This window comes from Nilaparvata lugens, chromosome 3 (genome assembly GCF_014356525.2).
Source record: "Nilaparvata lugens isolate BPH chromosome 3, ASM1435652v1, whole genome shotgun sequence".
NCBI lineage: Eukaryota > Metazoa > Arthropoda > Insecta > Hemiptera > Delphacidae > Nilaparvata > Nilaparvata lugens.
Window position 1 is genome coordinate 2,602,389 of NC_052506.1, and position 17,762 is coordinate 2,620,150.

Consider the following 17,762-nt stretch of genomic DNA (forward strand, 5'->3'; position numbering starts at 1 on the left):
TCATGATGAACATGTGTGTTTGTCAACTTGTGCTCAATCTAATAGAATCTATAAGGATTAAGTTATCAACATTTTGTTGATAATTTTGGTGTAAACCCAGCTTGAAGATGCATACCTCTTCAAGGTCTTTGATTGAAACTATAGACCTTATACAAATACAGTAATAGACTGGCTTCTCCACACATCTGTGTAATCACTTGTCAGCTGATTTATGATGAATAATTCTATAGTCTGATGTTTACTCTAATATTGGCGTATGAAGGAGGCTCCTTTCTCCTTATATATTATCCTTGAAATGCAAAATTTCCAAAAATCTTGTATATACGTCGACGCGCAATTTAAGAAGGAACATACCTGTCAAATTTCATGAAAATCTATTAACGCGTTTCGCCGTAAATGCGCAACATATAAACATTTAAACATTAAAAGAAATGCCAAATCGTCGACTTGAATCTTAGACCTCACTTCGCTCGGTCAATAATGCTCAATATATTACGTATACAGAGTGTTCTGAAAAAAGGTGCCCATAAGTCAGGGCGTGATTCCTCACATCAAAAGAAGAAAAACAGCTGTTTTTCCAATTAACATAGGTCCAAAATTGGTAACTTATTGAACTTGGGTTTCAATCAGGTACTTGTGGATGAGAATACTGCGTGAGGTCTACTGTTCACAGAACTACTAGTTATATAGGCTACTAGCAGGTAACCCGTGCTCCGCAAGGGACTAATAAAAAACTTGACAAACTGAAAACTTGACCTACTGAAATCTTGAAGAATTTAATTCAGGCCTAAAACTATCCTCGGTAAATTGAGAATCTATATGCGAAATTTCAAGTTGATCAGTTGAGTAGTTGAGACGTGATGATGCGTCATTCGTGAATTTCTTATCCCGTACGTGTATATAAGTCAGCTGTTCTTTCCATATTATAGAAATATCGTGATAGAACTATTTGTAACTATACAGAGTGATTCAAAAAGAATACCACAATTTTGAAAATCTGTATTTAATCAAGGAAACATAATAGAAACTTGGGTTGTAAATCAAAATGAAGAGTATTAAATTAAGATTTTCCCCACTAGAAAACAAGTTCACAAATGTTCAATGTGACCCCCTCCAGACACTCGAGTGATATCAATACGATACTCGAACTCGTTGCACACTCTCAGTAGCATATCGGGCGTAACAGTTTGTATAGCTGCTGTTATTTCTTGTTTGAGCTCCTCAATGTTAGCTGGTAGAGGCGGTCGATACACCTTATCTTTAACGTACCTCCACAGAAAAAATCTCAGGGGGTGAGGTCAGGGCTTCTTGGAGGTCAGTGATGAAGTACACTGTCTCGAGCTGCTTAGCAGCCGATCCATTGCCTCGGATAGTTTTCATTCAAATAGGCACGGACAGATGAGTGCCAATGCGACTAAATAAGCAACTAAAAAAAACTTCAGAGCTTCCTCAAATCGATGACAGATAGTGCTTTACTCTCCGTTTATTCTTTGCAGAGTTATCAATTTTCAAAGTTGTGGTATTCTTTTTGAATCGCGGTATAATATCCTTTTTATACTGTTCATATAGACTATAGAATACTACATAAGACTGTTGATACTATATACTATCTCTCTTCTATATTATACTGATACATCTCTCTATCTTGTGCAGCCTTCAACGTCGAATAAATTCTCAAAATATTGTTCTAATAGTTACAGCATAGAAACCTCTAATACAAGACCGCGGCAACGTCGCAGTGTAGGCCTAGAATCTACATAAATTGGTGAAAAAGGTTTAAAAACATACCAGCTGATCTTTTTCACCAATCATGTATTAGATTCTAGGCCTACACTGCGATGTTGCAACATCGTAGGCCGCGGCCTTGTATTAGAGGTGGCTATGGTTATAGCCTACTGTACATCTTCATCTATTTACATGAGTTTACATTTATTTTATTAATTGTATCTTTTCATCTTCCAAAGTTTTATAAAATGTGTCATTTATTTTCTCCATTTTGTTTTGAAATGTTATGAGTTTCTTTTGTCCTGGGTGGATATTACATACTGAATACAATAATAGAGGAATTATTATTGTTGTATGGAAATAAAAATCTTATTTAATATGAAACATTGATTAACATTTTCTTATCGTTGATTAGATCCTATAAATTTCTTTAGTGAGGTCCATGTTATAATGGCAGTGGAGAAAAGCGTTGCCGATTCTCTGCCTTGCCACTGTCTTCTCTACAACTAGAAGATAACTGATACCGGTATATTTGATGAAATATCAACTGTTTAAAATAATCAATCTCATTTTATTCGGCTAGAAAATATATTTTTCAATGATTAAATAATATTGAATGAAAAAGACTAAGAAATTGTCAAAATACCACTGATTTATTGATAATTAGAAAGACCGGTTTCGGTTATTACACCATTGTCAATCTCTGATAAACTGACGTTTATTTGACAAAAAAAAAATATTAAATAATACTTTTTGTGTAGTTGAGAAGTTGATATTGTGGTAATTATTCATATTGTAAGAAAAAGACTGAGAAATTGTCAAAAAACCACAGATTTATTGATACTTAGAAAGACCAGTTTCGGTTATTACACAATTGTCAATCTCTGATAAACTAAAACTAAATAAAGAGCAGCAGAATTTATACTAGCATGCCCTTGTCCAATAGCAGTACTCGCCTACTAGTATAAATTCTGCTGCTCTTGTATTTAGTTTTATCAGAGATTGACCAATGGTGTAATAACCGAAACCGGTCTTTCTAAGTAGGCTATCAATAAATCTGTGGTTTTTGACAATTTCTTAGTCTTTTTCATTCAAGATTAAGTAATACATTTCAATAATATTGAGATTGAGTATTTTTGTTTATTAATTACATTTCTTCATTGTTTGGCAACTTTGCGGAGCTAGAAAAGGATAGCGTTATTTGCTTTGTCGAATGATAGACAAGGAAAGCAATACTAATGTTATCAAATACTGCCATTATAACGTGGGCCTCACTAAGTTATAAGCAAGTGCCTGCTAAGCTGCATGCAGACTTGAGCACCTCGAAGACGCGCATTTCACTTTCCATCAGCTGATGCTATGCTTATTGTATCTGTATTTGTACAGAAACAGTAAGATGAAGATATAGTAAGCATTGGTCCAGTTGTTGAAGTGAAATGTGCGTGTTCGTGGCGTTGAAGACTGTGCGCACCTTCATATGATGCTCTAGTTTTTAAATGCAAGAAGTGAATACAAATAGTAGCCTATCACAAATTTAAATATGGTGTGGCACACTCACACTACTTTCCTAATTAATTTGCATTCGATTTACTAGTAATTCTGTGAACAGTAGACCTCACGCAGTATTCTCATCCACAAGTACCTGATTGAAACTATAGACCTTATGGAAATACAGCAATAGATTGGCTTCTCCACACATCTGTGTAATCACTTGTCAGCTGATTTATGATGAATAATTCTATACAGTAGTCTGATTTTTACTCTAATAATGGCGCATGAAGGAGTCTCCTTTTTCCTTTTATTTTATCCTTGAAATGCAAAATTTCCAAAAACCTTGTATATACGTCGACGCGCATTTAAAAAAGGAACATACCTGCCAAATTTCATGAAAATCTATTACCGCGTTTCTCCGTAAATGCGCAACATATAAACATTTGAATATTTCAACATTAAAGGCCATTCCACACAGCACGTGGCGTGCGTGGCTGGACGCACGCTAGCTACTTTCCAAAACATCGCTTCCCAGCTAATCAAATGAAGCAATTCACATAGCAGCCACGGCCACGCGGCAACGCTTGCTATACTAGCCACGCGTGGCTACCGTTCGCTCTCTGAGCGATCTTTTCAAACGTGTCCGGCCACGTTTTGGTCCGAGCATGCGCAGAACGTATACTAGACGTATACTATCGTATAGAACGTATACTATCATTGTCAGCCTCAAGGTCGCGCATTAAATGATGGAATTCGCCATAGGTCTTCCTTTTTTTATTGATTGGATGTACCCACTGGTCCCGTGCTGTCACCGAATACAATAAAACCAGCTCATTATCATTACTACTGCTGCTGTTGGAGTCATGAAACCAAGGTAAGCCACAAGAAAATCCAGATTCACACCACGGGACCGTCGCAGTTGACATCTTCCTGCATACTGACGGGAAACGTGGCCGGTATAGCATCGCAACAGTCGTGGCGGTGTGAATTGGCATGTGGCTAGCGTGGCCGGCGTGGCGTGCGTCCAGCCACGCACGCCACGTGCTGTGTGGAATGGCCTTAAGAGAAATGCCAAACCGTCGACTTGAATTTTAGACTTCGCTCGGTCAATTAGTGTCCCAGAAACCAGGCTTAAGTGGAATTAGTTACTCATAAGATTGTTTGTGAGGTTTAGACAAAATATGGATAAAATTACACGATGAAACTGTTATGAATACAGTAACTTTATTTACATTTTTCTAAAAATAATATTCTAATTGAGTCAATCAATATTTGTTGAAGATCTGAGTTTTTTGTGGAAATCGGTGGGCGCAGTCGCATCATTGGACAGTATTTTCTTTGCCAACTCCCAAGTTTTCATCATTCAGCTTAAATCATGTGTCGGCGCACAAAGTCTGTGTGATATATCCTAAATAGAATCAGCTTTTTTAAATGAATTAAAAATTAAAGAAATATCAGGCAATAATTTTCAGCTGACTAAATAATAACCAAAACATTTTCTTTTTATGCACTTCCAATGTTATTTTCATATCCTGAAAAAGGACGAAGTACTGAGTCAATTTTGTTGTCCAACAAACTTGACTTTTAGAAAGGTTCGAAGAATTCGTGTTCAAAATTTGAAGCTGATTGATCAATTCTCTCCAGAGTTCTTGTCGAACATACAAACAGACAGAAAACGACCCTGGCCTTCATTAAGTCAAAAGTGAGAACTTCGCTCACGCTCGTTCAATTATCGGCAGTGTTTCAAGTAGTAAGTATTAGCATAGAGAAACAATAGCGTAAGTAGATATCCCATGGTATAGGACGTTTATGTCGCAACTTTTACTGTTATCTCAAGTTGATAGTCGAGGTAGTTCTTTCCCGTGAAGCTGTGTGACTCTGTTAGTCTCTCATATTGTGCCGTTCATACAATCTCACCTCAACAAAACAGTAAAAATCTACAATAATCGATAGTAATTGACTTGAGATAACAGTAAAAGTTGCGACATAAACGCCCTATACCATGGGATATCTACTTACGCTATCATTTCTCTATGTTATCAGGCCCAGTTTCCAGCAAACTTATTAAATCTAATGAAACATTAAACCTATAGATTAATGGTGCATTCAGATTTAACTAGTAATTCTGTGAACAGTAGACCTCACGCAGTATTATTCTCATCCACAAGTACCTGATTGAAACTATAGACCTTATGGAAATACAGCAATAGATTGGCTTCTCCACACATCTGTGTAATCACTTGTCAGCTGATTTATGATGAATAATTCTATAGTCTGATTTTTACTCTAATAATGGCGTATGAAGGAGGCTCCTTATTCCTTTTATATTATCCTTGAAATGCAAAATTTTCAAAAACCTTGTATATAGACCTACGTCGACGCGCATTTTACATACCTGTCGTCAAATTTCATGAAAATCTATTACCGCGTTTCTCCGTAAATGCGCAACATATAAACATTTGAATATTTCAACATTGAGAGAAATGCCAAACCGTCAACTTGAATTTTAGACTTCGCTCGGTCAATTAGTGTCCCAGAAACCAGGCCTAAGTGGAATTAGTTCCCCATAAGATTTTTTGTAAGGTTTGGACAAAATACGGATAAAATTACATGATGAAACTGTTATGAATACAGTAACTTTATTTACATTTTTCTAAAAATATGATATTCTAATTGAGTCAATCAATATTTGTTGAAGATCTGAGTTTTTTGTGGAAATCGGTGGGCGCAGTCGCATCATTGGACAGTATTTTCTTTGCCAACTCCCAAGTTTTCATCATTTCCAACTTCAAACTGTCGTTTGCATCGTCTTCGTTGTCCTGAAACAGTTATTTATTTCGGAATTTATTTATTTATTCAATGATACACAAAACATAAATCATTAAAATGATTTGGGAAGGACCAACAGACACAGCTCAAAACTGTTCCTTCACCGAATCTCGATTCATAAACTATAACTAGTCCTGAAAATTGGTTTACATATGTTATAAAAATGATACTCTAACATTTATCACTGGGGTGTGGTAGTATTTTTCTCCTCATCCTTCACTATTAAACGAGCAATTTCTGTTTACATGTTTGTATTTCACCGGATCTCGAAAACGGCTCCAATGATTCTCACGAAATTTAGAACATAGTAGATTTATAATATAAAAATTCGATTGCACTAGGTCTCATCCCTGAGAAAACTCGCTGAAGGGCATTAAAAGGATAATTATTATTCATCCTTGGAATAACATCTGATAATAATTATTTCGTCGTCTGTTGATGATGGAAGTGAGTGATTTTTCAAGATTGGGCCAATATTAACTGAGATATATGACTTTAGTGGTTGGTGATCCACCTTTAGAGGGTTATGAAAATTTATTATAATTTTTTAAATCTTAAAAAACATGGTACCAATCGATTTACTAAAAAAAAGTTACTGTACAACCATCGGTTTCTGAGTTATTTAGGAAGCAAAATTTCAAATGGCCGCCATTTTGTTTTATGAATTTGAAAAATTATCATAATTTTTTTGTAGCTTCTGTCTAGTTGTTATAAATGGTTGTGCAAAGTTTCAATTTTGTATATTCAACCATTATTTCGAAAAAAATAATAAGTGAAAAAAGCAAAATGGCCGCTGTGTGAGTAACTGAAGACTTCCTGACAGTTTAAATATGATATTTAGATATGTTTTTTACGTAGGAAAAATGACCCAGAGTATTGATAGGGAGTTCGTTAACACCCTGTATAAATTGTGCCATTTTAAGGTGCGTACAGACTGTCGCTCTGCTCCGCAACCGAACGTCACTCCAGCAGAGCGATTGATGATCGACCGGCGAGCAACAGTGGTTCGACCGGGGAACGCGAGAAGATCTAACATCTTCCGTAACGTTCATGATGGGTGCGTGGGCGGTGCGACTGTGGTTCGATGGTGGTACGAGGGCGGTACGAAGGAGGAGCGTGCTCGGTGCGGGTTGGAAGCACGAATATGTGTACGCAGCTCAAAATATACCATGAAAGGCATGATAACTAGATGAAAAATTAGGTGATGAAATTTTTTGAATATTTGAAAGTGGTACCTTACCTCTTCTAGTTTTATACGTCGCATTTTCTCACCCAACGTCAGGTGCAGATCGAATACGTTCAAACCTGAAAGTGAGGAACACGGGTACAGTAAACAATAAATACTTGCTTTCATTGATTAAAAATATACAACAATTATTTTTTCTAATATCACATTTTTGGCATTCACCCCATAGATGAAATCCATCTGGGGGAACACAGGTATTGAAATTTAGAAAAAAATCTGTAATGAAAATAATATTGACATCTTCATCTTTGCCATGTTCTATTCGCTAGAAAGCTATGTTTGTATCAAATAGATAAAGCTCACAATATTTGTCTATTTTCACAGAAGTGAGTGTGGTCAATTTCATATCGATTTATACTTCATGTTCTATTTTCTATATAACATCGGAATTTGTAATAAATCATTTTTATTTTGTCAAAAATGACAGTTTATCGAATGAGAGTGTTGTAATAGTATATTTCGCACCTAGGGCCGAAAATGAGACTTCCGGCTCGAAATCGGTTTTCAAGTCCGAGGCCGTAGGCCGAGGACTAGAAAAGATTGAGTGCCGGAAAAACATTTTTGCCCATGGTGAGAACGTTATTTTTCGCCACACAGAAAAATAAACAATGTAAATATGAGAATAATTGTTTATTAGGCACTTCCGATAGCAAAACAGGAAGGTCATAGCTCTAGCAAATCTGAGGTAATCTGAATATCAGGAAATTGTCCAAGTAAGTTATTTTTATTTTTTATTCTGATTTGTCTAAATAACCTAAAAGATTATGTTCAATTATGTAAAAGGTTGAGTTTATACTTTTTATTCTTCAAAATGACAATAAGATGATATTATTATGAATGTTTTGATTCTTGAATGATAAACACAAATAGTGAAAAGTTTTTTGATCAGCTGCTTTAGCACACTTGAAATTTTGCCAATCTGAATGTAAACGTCAACAATGCTTGTTGTCATTGACTTCGGAAGTTTAGGTTAGAAGTTCTATCCTACTCTGAAAATCGAATTTGAGTAGTTTATAATATTATATCTTATCTGTATTTTATTCATCCAAATAAAATGATAGTATCTTATTGCAGAATACTTAGGTATTCAATTCTAGAAGCATAAACTGATTCCGTTTCATAAACCATTTTGTAAACACGTTCACATCAAATCAGAATCAGCTTACTTCAAGGTTATTTTACAGCCCTAGGGCCGTAAAACTTTTACCGGCCTGGTTAGAAAACAATCATTTTCGGCCTCCATATGACGCACGAAAACCAGCTCATTACATCCAAGTGGGGCGAAAAAGGAATTAACCAATATCTATATTATTTTTAATATTTGAGATAGCGACTGTCGAGCATGATGATATCCTACAAGATGTAATAATGTTTCAAAAATCATGCGAACAAAATATTTTCCCTCATTCAATAAAACAAGGGACAAGAGTGTAAAATCATAGAGAAACGATAACATAAGTAGATATCCCATGGTATAGGGCGTTTATGTCGCAACTTTTACTGTTATCCCAAGCCGATAGTTCACGTATTTCTTTCTTATGCAGCTGTGTGACGCTGGTAGTCTCTCAAATTGTGCCGTTCATACACTATCACCCCAACAAAACAGTAAAAATTGACAATAATCGACAGTAATCGGCTTGAGATAACAGTAAAAGTTGCGACATAAATTCCCTATACCATGGGATATCTACTTACGCTATTGTTTCTCTATGGTAAAATCATAGAGAACCGATAGGTAGCATAAGTTACGCTATTGTTTCTCTATGGTAGAATGTAGTCTCTCATTCTTTCTTTACCTCAAATACAGCACAGTATGATCAAGTTTTATTAAAGAAACGTTCAATTTGAAGTGTAGAATTTTTCATTTGATTTTAGCGTTGTCAGTTCGTTTACATTGGTTAATAATGTAAGGAACTGACAATGCTAAAATTATCTTATGATACAGTATCATCTCAACTTGATACAGTATCATCTTAACTTGATACAGTATCATCTCAACTTGATACACACCATGGGCTATCTTCTCATGCCATATTACTCTATCATTCAACTTAACTTACCTTTTAGTCTTGTATTCCCAATTTTCAGTTTATCCATTACGCTGAGCAAATCTCGACATATTTTCTCTTTCACTTTCAGATGCTCGTCGCTCAGTTCTGTTGAGCAAAGAAAATTATTGTACTTGAGTTTATTATCGAAAAATTAGAATAAATAAATCAGGCCATCTATACAGAGTGAGTCATATAATATGGGAACCCTTCAATAAGTTGGAGACTGTTGTAGATATAATACTGTAACTTCCAGGACAATTATTGGTCAGATACTCTACCTTTTGACGTACAACTGGATTTCAACCCCTCATAAGGGATGAGTGACTTAGGGGTTGTAACTCGAATATTTTAAATGTAAACGCCCATTGTGTGGTACATCATTTTGGAGGCCTTCCTAGAACAAGAAAGTTGACATCAATAAAAATGTTCTATGATAGGTACTTGTATCCAAAGTGGCGGCTGATTGAAGTTTTACCAGTCATTTCTCTAAAAACTAAAACTATTCAATAAGCCGCCATTTTAAATACAAGTATCATAGAACATTCAAATTGATGTCATCTTTCTTGTTCTAAGATGCCTTCAAAATGATCTACCGCACAATGGGTGTTTACAAAATATTTGAGTTACAAACCCTCATTTTTGTGTAGTTGAGAAGTTGATATTGTGGTAATTATTCATATTGAATGAAAAAGACTAAAAAATTGTCAAAAAACCACTGATTTATTGATAATTAGAAAGACCGGTTTCGGTTATTACACCATTGTCAATCTCTGATAAAATGTCTGATTTATCAGAGATTGACAATGGTGTAATAACCGGAACCGGTCTTTCTAATTATCAATAAATCAGTGGTTTTTTGACAATTTCTTAGTCTTTTTCATTCAAACCCTCATTTCTTTAAAAACTAAACCTTTTTGGATAGCAACCATTTTGGATACAAGTATCATAGAACATTTTTATTGATGTCATCTTCCTTGTTTCAGAAAGGCCTTTAAAATGATGTAGGGGTACCACACAATGGGTGTTAAAAATATTCGAGTTACAACCCCGAAGTCAGGCCCTTATGAGGGGTTGAAATCCAGTTGTACGTCAAAAGGTAGAGTATACGACTCATCCTGAAAGTTACAGTATTATATCTACAACTTATTTATGGGTTCTCATACATATATGACTCACTTTGTATATAGGTTCGAAGATGGCATATCACTTGAAAATGGCATAAATGTTCGAAAAATGTTGTGATAAAATATTTAAAAAAGGGTACTGAGGTTTTTATTTTTCTTTATATTTAGATTCGAAGAACTATTTTATAAAACTGAACAGCAATAATAATTACTATACTGAGATCGATGGTAGAGTAGAAATATTGTATGATTCAATCAGCTTTAAAGGTAGGCCTGTATGAAGACATCGCCTAAATTCTAGTACATTTATAGACCACAGAAAATTATATCTTATCCAAACTTCATCTTGTACCGTACGTTTTGTATGGTGGCGGTTAAGGGCTCAAAGAAAAAAAATAAAGAAGAAGAAGAGGAGGAAGAAGGAGAAGATCAATAAAATAGAGAAGACAGGAGAAGAAGGAGAAAAAGGTGAAGAAGAAGATCAATAAAATAGAGAAGACAGGAAAGGAAGGAGAAAAAGTTGAAGAAGAAGAAGAAGAAGAAGGAGGAGCCATGAGAAGAATAAGGAGATGATGATGAAGAAGAAGGACGAAAAGGAGAAGAAAATGGAGAAGGGGAGAATAGGAGAAAAAAGGAGAAGAAGGAGAAGAGGAAGGAGAAAAGTAGAAAGAAAAAAGAAGAATTCTACATTCAGAGGAGAAGAGGGGAAGAAGAAGAAGAAGAAGAACAGTAACATAAAAAAGCAGTAGAAGAAGAAGGAGCAAACATGCAGTGTGAGTTATTAGTAGTGTGGATAGTGCATAAGGAGAATTATTCTAGTTGACAGCCGAGACAGAGAATTTGGCAGAGTGACAAACAAAGACAAATAGAGTCTGGCCAAATATCTTCTATCTCTTGTTCTGACATCAGCAGCTATCAACAGCCTCATCTAACGTGTGTCTAACAAACATCTAATGTCTGTCTAACATCTAACGCAGACAGGGCCCTTAGAGCGTTAGTTAGGTACCCTGAATGTTCCATGAAAGCAAATCTCGTTTAAAATAATCTCAAATCTGTTAATATACAGAGTGTTTCACGAAAAGTGTAACAGTCGAAGACAATGGATTCTACATAAAATTGGCAACAAAAATGTCTAGTAAAATTTTCTTATATCGACCTTAGTTTTTGAGATAGGTATTTTGATATTTCGATATTTTTTAAAAACATCAATAACTAGAAAACTACCAAACAAAGATTATATACATAGTGTCTCACGAAAGGTGTAACAGCCGAAGACCATGGATTATACATAAAATTGGCAACAAAAGTGTCTAGTAAAATTTTCTTATATCGACCTTAGTTTTTGAGATAGGTATTTCGATATTTCGATATTTTTGAAAAACATCAATAACTAGAAAACTACCAAACAAAGATTATATACATAGTGTCTCACGAAAGGTGTAACAGTCAAAGACCCTAGATTCCACATTAAAATTGCAACAAAAAATGTCCAGAAAAATTTCCTTAAATCAACCTTAGTTTTTGAGATATATTGATTTTTCGATATTTTTGAAAAACTTCATTAAGTAGAAAACTATCAAACAAAGATTATATACATAGTGTCCCACGAAAAGTGTAACAGCCGAAGACCATGGATTCTTCATTAAATTTGCAACAAAAATGTCTAGTAAAATTTTCTTATATCGACCTTAGTTTTCAAGATAGGTATTTCGATATTTCGATATTTTTTAAAAACATCAATAACTAGAAAACTATCAAACAAAGATTATAAACATAGTGTCTCACGAAAGGTGTAACAGCCGAAGACCATGGATTCTACATAAAATTGGCAACAAAAATGTCTAGTAAAATGTTCTTATATTGACCTTAGTTTTCGAGATAGGTATTTCAATATTTCGATATTTTTTAAAAACATCAATAACTAGAAAACTCTCAAACAAAGATTATATACATAGTGTCTCACGAAAGGTGTAACAGTCGAAGACCATGGATTCCACATTAGATTTGCAACAAAAAATGTCCAGTAAATATTTCTTATATCGACCTTAGTTTTCGAGATATTTCGATATTTTTTAAAAACATCAATAGCTAGAAAACTATCAAACAAAGATTATATACATAGTGTCTCACGAAAGGTATAACAGCCGAAGACCATGGAATCTACATAAAATTGGCAACAAAAATGTCTAGTAAAATTTTCTTATATCGACCTTAGTTTTCGAGATAGGTATTTCGATATTTCGATATTTTTTAAAAACATCAATAACTAGAAAAATATCAAACGAAGAAGAAGAGAAGAAGAAGAAGAAGAAGAAGAAGAAGAAGAAGAAGAAGAAGAAGAGAAGAAGAAGAAGAGAAGAAGAAGAAGAAGAAGAAGAAGAAGAAGAGAAGAAGAAGAAGAAGAGAAGAAGAAGAAGAGAAGAAGAAGAAGAGAAGAAGAAGAAGAAGAGAAGAAGAAGAAGAGAAGAAGAAGAAGAGAAGAAGAAGAAGAGAAGAAGAAGAAGAAGAGAAGAAGAAGAAGAAGAAGAAGAAGAAGAAGAAGAGAAGAAGAAGAAGAGAAGAAGAAGAAGAAGAGAAGAAGAAGAAGAAGAAGAAGAGAAGAAGAAGAAGAAGAAGAAGAAGAAGAAGAAGAAGAGAAGAAGAAGAAGAAGAGAAGAAGAAGAAGAAGAGAAGAAGAAGAAGAAGAAGAAGAAGAAGAAGAAGAGAAGAAGAAGAAGAGAAGAAGAAGAAGAAGAGAAGAAGAAGAAGAGAAGAAGAAGAAGAAGAAGAAGAAGAAGAAGAAGAAGAGAAGAAGAAGAAGAAGAGAAGAAGAAGAAGAGAAGAAGAAGAAGAAGAAGAAGAGAAGAAGAAGAAGAAGAGAAGAAGAAGAAGAGAAGAAGAAGAAGAAGAGAAGAAGAAGAAGAAGAAGAAGAAGAGAAGAAGAAGAAGAGAAGAAGAAGAAGAGAAGAAGAAGAAGAAGAAGAGAAGAAGAAGAAGAAGAAGAAGAAGAAGAGAAGAAGAAGAAGAGAAGAAGAAGAAGAAGAGAAGAAGAAGAAGAGAAGAAGAAGAAGAAGAAGAAGAAGAAGAAGAAGAAGAAGAAGAAGAAGAAGAAGAGAAGAAGAAGAAGAAGAAGAGAAGAAGAAGAAGAGAAGAAGAAGAAGAAGAAGAAGAAGAAGAAGAAGAGAAGAAGAAGAAGAGAAGAAGAAGAAGAGAAGAAGAAGAAGAAGAGAAGAAGAAGAAGAGAAGAAGAAGAAGAAGAAGAAGAAGAAGAAGAAGAGAAGAAGAAGAAGAGAAGAAGAAGAAGAAGAAGAGAAGAAGAAGAAGAAGAGAAGAAGAAGAAGAAGAAGAAGAAGAAGAAGAGAAGAAGAAGAAGAAGAAGAGAAGAAGAAGAAGAGAAGAAGAAGAAGAAGAAGAAGAGAAGAAGAAGAAGAAGAAGAAGAAGAAGAAGAAGAAGAAGAAGAAGAAGAAGAAGAAGAGAAGAAGAAGAAGAAGAAGAAGAAGAGAAGAAGAAGAAGAAGAAGAGAAGAAGAAGAAGAAGAAGAAGAAGAGAAGAAGAAGAAGAAGAAGAAGAGAAGAAGAAGAAGAAGAGAAGAAGAAGAAGAAGAAGAGAAGAAGAAGAAGAAGAAGAGAAGAAGAAGAAGAGAAGAAGAAGAAGAAGAAGAGAAGAAGAAGAAGAAGAAGAGAAGAAGAAGAAGAAGAAGAAGAAGAAGAGAAGAAGAAGAAGAAGAAGAGAAGAAGAAGAAGAGAAGAAGAAGAAGAAGAAGAAGAGAAGAAGAAGAAGAAGAAGAAGAAGAAGAAGAAGAAGAAGAAGAAGAAGAAGAAGAGAAGAAGAAGAAGAAGAAGAAGAAGAGAAGAAGAAGAAGAAGAAGAGAAGAAGAAGAAGAAGAGAAGAAGAAGAAGAAGAAGAAGAAGAGAAGAAGAAGAAGAGAAGAAGAAGAAGAGAAGAAGAAGAAGAGAAGAAGAAGAAGAAGAAGAAGAAGAAGAAGAAGAGAAGAAGAAGAAGAAGAAGAGAAGAAGAAGAAGAAGAAGAGAAGAAGAAGAAGAAGAAGAAGAAGAAGAGAAGAAGAAGAAGAAGAGAAGAAGAAGAAGAGAAGAAGAAGAAGAGAAGAAGAAGAAGAGAAGAAGAAGAAGAAGAAGAAGAAGAAGAAGAAGAAGAGAAGAAGAAGAAGAGAAGAAGAAGAAGAAGAAGAGAAGAAGAAGAAGAAGAGAAGAAGAAGAAGAGAAGAAGAAGAAGAGAAGAAGAAGAAGAAGAGAAGAAGAAGAAGAAGAGAAGAAGAAGAAGAAGAAGAAGAGAAGAAGAAGAAGAAGAAGAAGAAGAGAAGAAGAAGAAGAAGAAGAAGAAGAAGAAGAGAAGAAGAAGAAGAAGAAGAGAAGAAGAAGAAGAAGAAGAGAAGAAGAAGAAGAAGAAGAAGAAGAAGAGAAGAAGAAGAAGAAGAGAAGAAGAAGAAGAGAAGAAGAAGAAGAGAAGAAGAAGAAGAGAAGAAGAAGAAGAAGAAGAAGAAGAAGAAGAAGAAGAAGAGAAGAAGAAGAAGAGAAGAAGAAGAAGAAGAAGAGAAGAAGAAGAAGAAGAGAAGAAGAAGAAGAGAAGAAGAAGAAGAGAAGAAGAAGAAGAAGAAGAGAAGAAGAAGAAGAGAAGAAGAAGAAGAGAAGAAGAAGAAGAGAAGAAGAAGAAGAAGAAGAAGAAGAAGAAGAAGAAGAAGAAGAGAAGAAGAAGAAGAGAAGAAGAAGAAGAAGAGAAGAAGAAGAAGAAGAGAAGAAGAAGAAGAAGAAGAAGAAGAAGAAGAGAAGAAGAAGAAGAGAAGAAGAAGAAGAAGAGAAGAAGAAGAAGAGAAGAAGAAGAAGAGAAGAAGAAGAAGAAGAAGAAGAAGAAGAAGAAGAGAAGAAGAAGAAGAGAAGAAGAAGAAGAGAAGAAGAAGAAGAAGAAGAAGAAGAAGAGAAGAAGAAGAAGAAGAGAAGAAGAAGAAGAGAAGAAGAAGAAGAGAAGAAGAAGAAGAAGAAGAAGAGAAGAAGAAGAAGAAGAAGAAGAAGAAGAAGAGAAGAAGAAGAAGAGAAGAAGAAGAAGAAGAAGAGAAGAAGAAGAAGAAGAGAAGAAGAAGAAGAAGAAGAAGAAGAGAAGAAGAAGAAGAAGAAGAAGAGAAGAAGAAGAAGAAGAAGAGAAGAAGAAGAAGAAGAGAAGAAGAAGAAGAGAAGAAGAAGAAGAGAAGAAGAAGAAGAGAAGAAGAAGAAGAGAAGAAGAAGAAGAGAAGAAGAAGAAGAGAAGAAGAAGAAGAGAAGAAGAAGAAGAGAAGAAGAAGAAGAGAAGAAGAAGAAGAGAAGAAGAAGAAGAGAAGAAGAAGAAGAGAAGAAGAAGAAAATTTTCTTATATCGACCTTAGTTTTCGAGATAGGTATTTCGATATTTCGATATTTTTTAAAAACATCAATAGCTAGAAAACTATCAAACAAAGATTATATACATAGTGTCTCACGAAAGGTGTAACAGCCGAAGACCATGGAATCTACATAAAATTGGCAACAAAAATGTCTAGTAAAATTTTCTTATATCGACCTTAGTTTTCGAGATAGGTATTTCGATATTTCGATATTTTTGAAAAACATCAATAACTAGAAAACTATTAAACGAAGTTTATATAGGCCTACACAGTGTCCCACGGAAGGTGTAACAGTCGAAGACCATGGATTCCACATAAGATTTGCAACAAAACATGTCCAGTAAAATTTACTTATATCGACCTTAGTTTTCGAGATAGGTATTTCGATATTTCGATATTTTTGAAAAACATCAATAACTAGAAAACTATTAAACGAAGTTTATATAGGCCTACACAGTGTCCCACGGAAGGTGTAACAGTCGAAGACCATGGATTCTACATAAAATTGGCAACAAAAATGTCTAGTAAAATTTTCTTATATCGACCTTAGGTTTCGAGATAGGTATTTCGATATTTCGATATTTTTTAAAAACATCAATAACTAGAAAACTATAAAACAAACCAAAGAAATGGTTGGAAAGAGAAAGAAATTTCCAATAAGATTCATATAATTTGTCACTTCATTACAGTCAAGTTTTTGAACTTTTTATGAGTGTTCAAACTGTTTGAAAGTTGGCTTTGAACTAGACGAATGTAGTTTTTACTTTCCTTGCCCTATTACCATAGGTAAGGAAAGTATTGCTTTCCAAAAAAATTTGAGGTACCCTAATTTCATGTTTTCTATACGTTTCAAGGTCCCCTGAGTCCAAAAACATGATTTTTGGGTGTTGGTCTGTGTGTGTGTGTGTGTGTGTGTGTGTGTGGTGTGTGTGTGTGTTGTGTGTGTGTGTGTGTGTGGTGTGTGTGTGTGTGTGTGTTGTGTGTGTGTGTGTTGTGTGTGTGTGTGTGGTGTGTGTGTGTGTGTGTGTGTGTGTGTGTGTTGTGTGTGTGTGTGTGTGTACACGATATCTCATCTCCCAATTAACGGAATGACTTGAAATTTGGAACTTGAGGTCCTTCCACTATAAGGATCCGACACGAACATTTTCGATCAAATGCAATTCAAGATGGCGGCTAAAATGGAGAAAATGTTGTCAATAACAGGGTTTTTCGCGAAAACGGCTCCAACGATTTTGATAAAATTTATACCTAAAAAAGTCATTGATAAGCTCTATTAACTGCCATAGGTCCCATATCTGTAAAAATTTCAGGAGCTCCGCCCCATCTATGCAAAGTTTGATTTTAGGTTCCCAATTATCAGGCTTCAGATACAATTTAAACAAAAAAATTCGAGTGGAAAAGATTGAGCATGGAAATCTCTACAATAATTGTTCAGTAACATTTTCACCTAAAATTGAGAATAAGCTTGAAATTCGAGAAAATGTGATTATTCAATTGCAAACTGTTGATTCTATTAAATCATTCACTATAATAATAATAATAATAATAATAATAATAATAATAATAATATAATAATAATAATAATAATAATATCGAGTGACCTGGCTGGCCCAGGTCTGGTGTCAGAGTTTTCAGGTCGCAACTGATCAATTTCAGGGCCTCTGACATGACCTGAAGAGATATGATATGACTATGAAGAGATAGCAGACCTCGTGTGTCTCCAGCGCTATTGCCCTGTCACCAGCTGGCTCATATCTTTGAATAGTAGACTTGAGATGCGCGGGAACACTAGCATCAGGTGATCAATTTTCATAACGGCAAGGAAAGTTGTGTGAGTGCGCCACACCAGATTTTTTCAACTTTGAACGCTCATAAAAAGTTCAAAAACTTCAAACAAAGATATAAATTATATGAATCTTATTGGAAATTTTTTCCTCTTCCCAACC

The 17,762-nt window shown here is 34.8% G+C and overlaps 1 protein-coding gene across 1 annotated transcript in view; it reads right to left on the reverse strand.

The window, feature by feature from the left end:
* Positions 1 to 5,822: 5,822 nt before the first annotated feature.
* LOC111057799 (SET domain-containing protein SmydA-8) overlaps positions 5,823 to 17,762 on the reverse strand; it is a 63,390-nt gene continuing 51,450 nt past the window's right edge. Inside the window, exons 9-11 of the mRNA XM_039425291.1 lie at positions 9,352 to 9,447; positions 7,286 to 7,350; positions 5,823 to 6,035 (exon numbers count right to left, since the gene is read on the reverse strand). Of these exons, the coding sequence (XP_039281225.1) occupies positions 5,895 to 6,035; positions 7,286 to 7,350; positions 9,352 to 9,447 (302 nt within the window). The 3' untranslated portion in view covers positions 5,823 to 5,894. The remainder of the gene's footprint in view (positions 6,036 to 7,285; positions 7,351 to 9,351; positions 9,448 to 17,762) is intronic.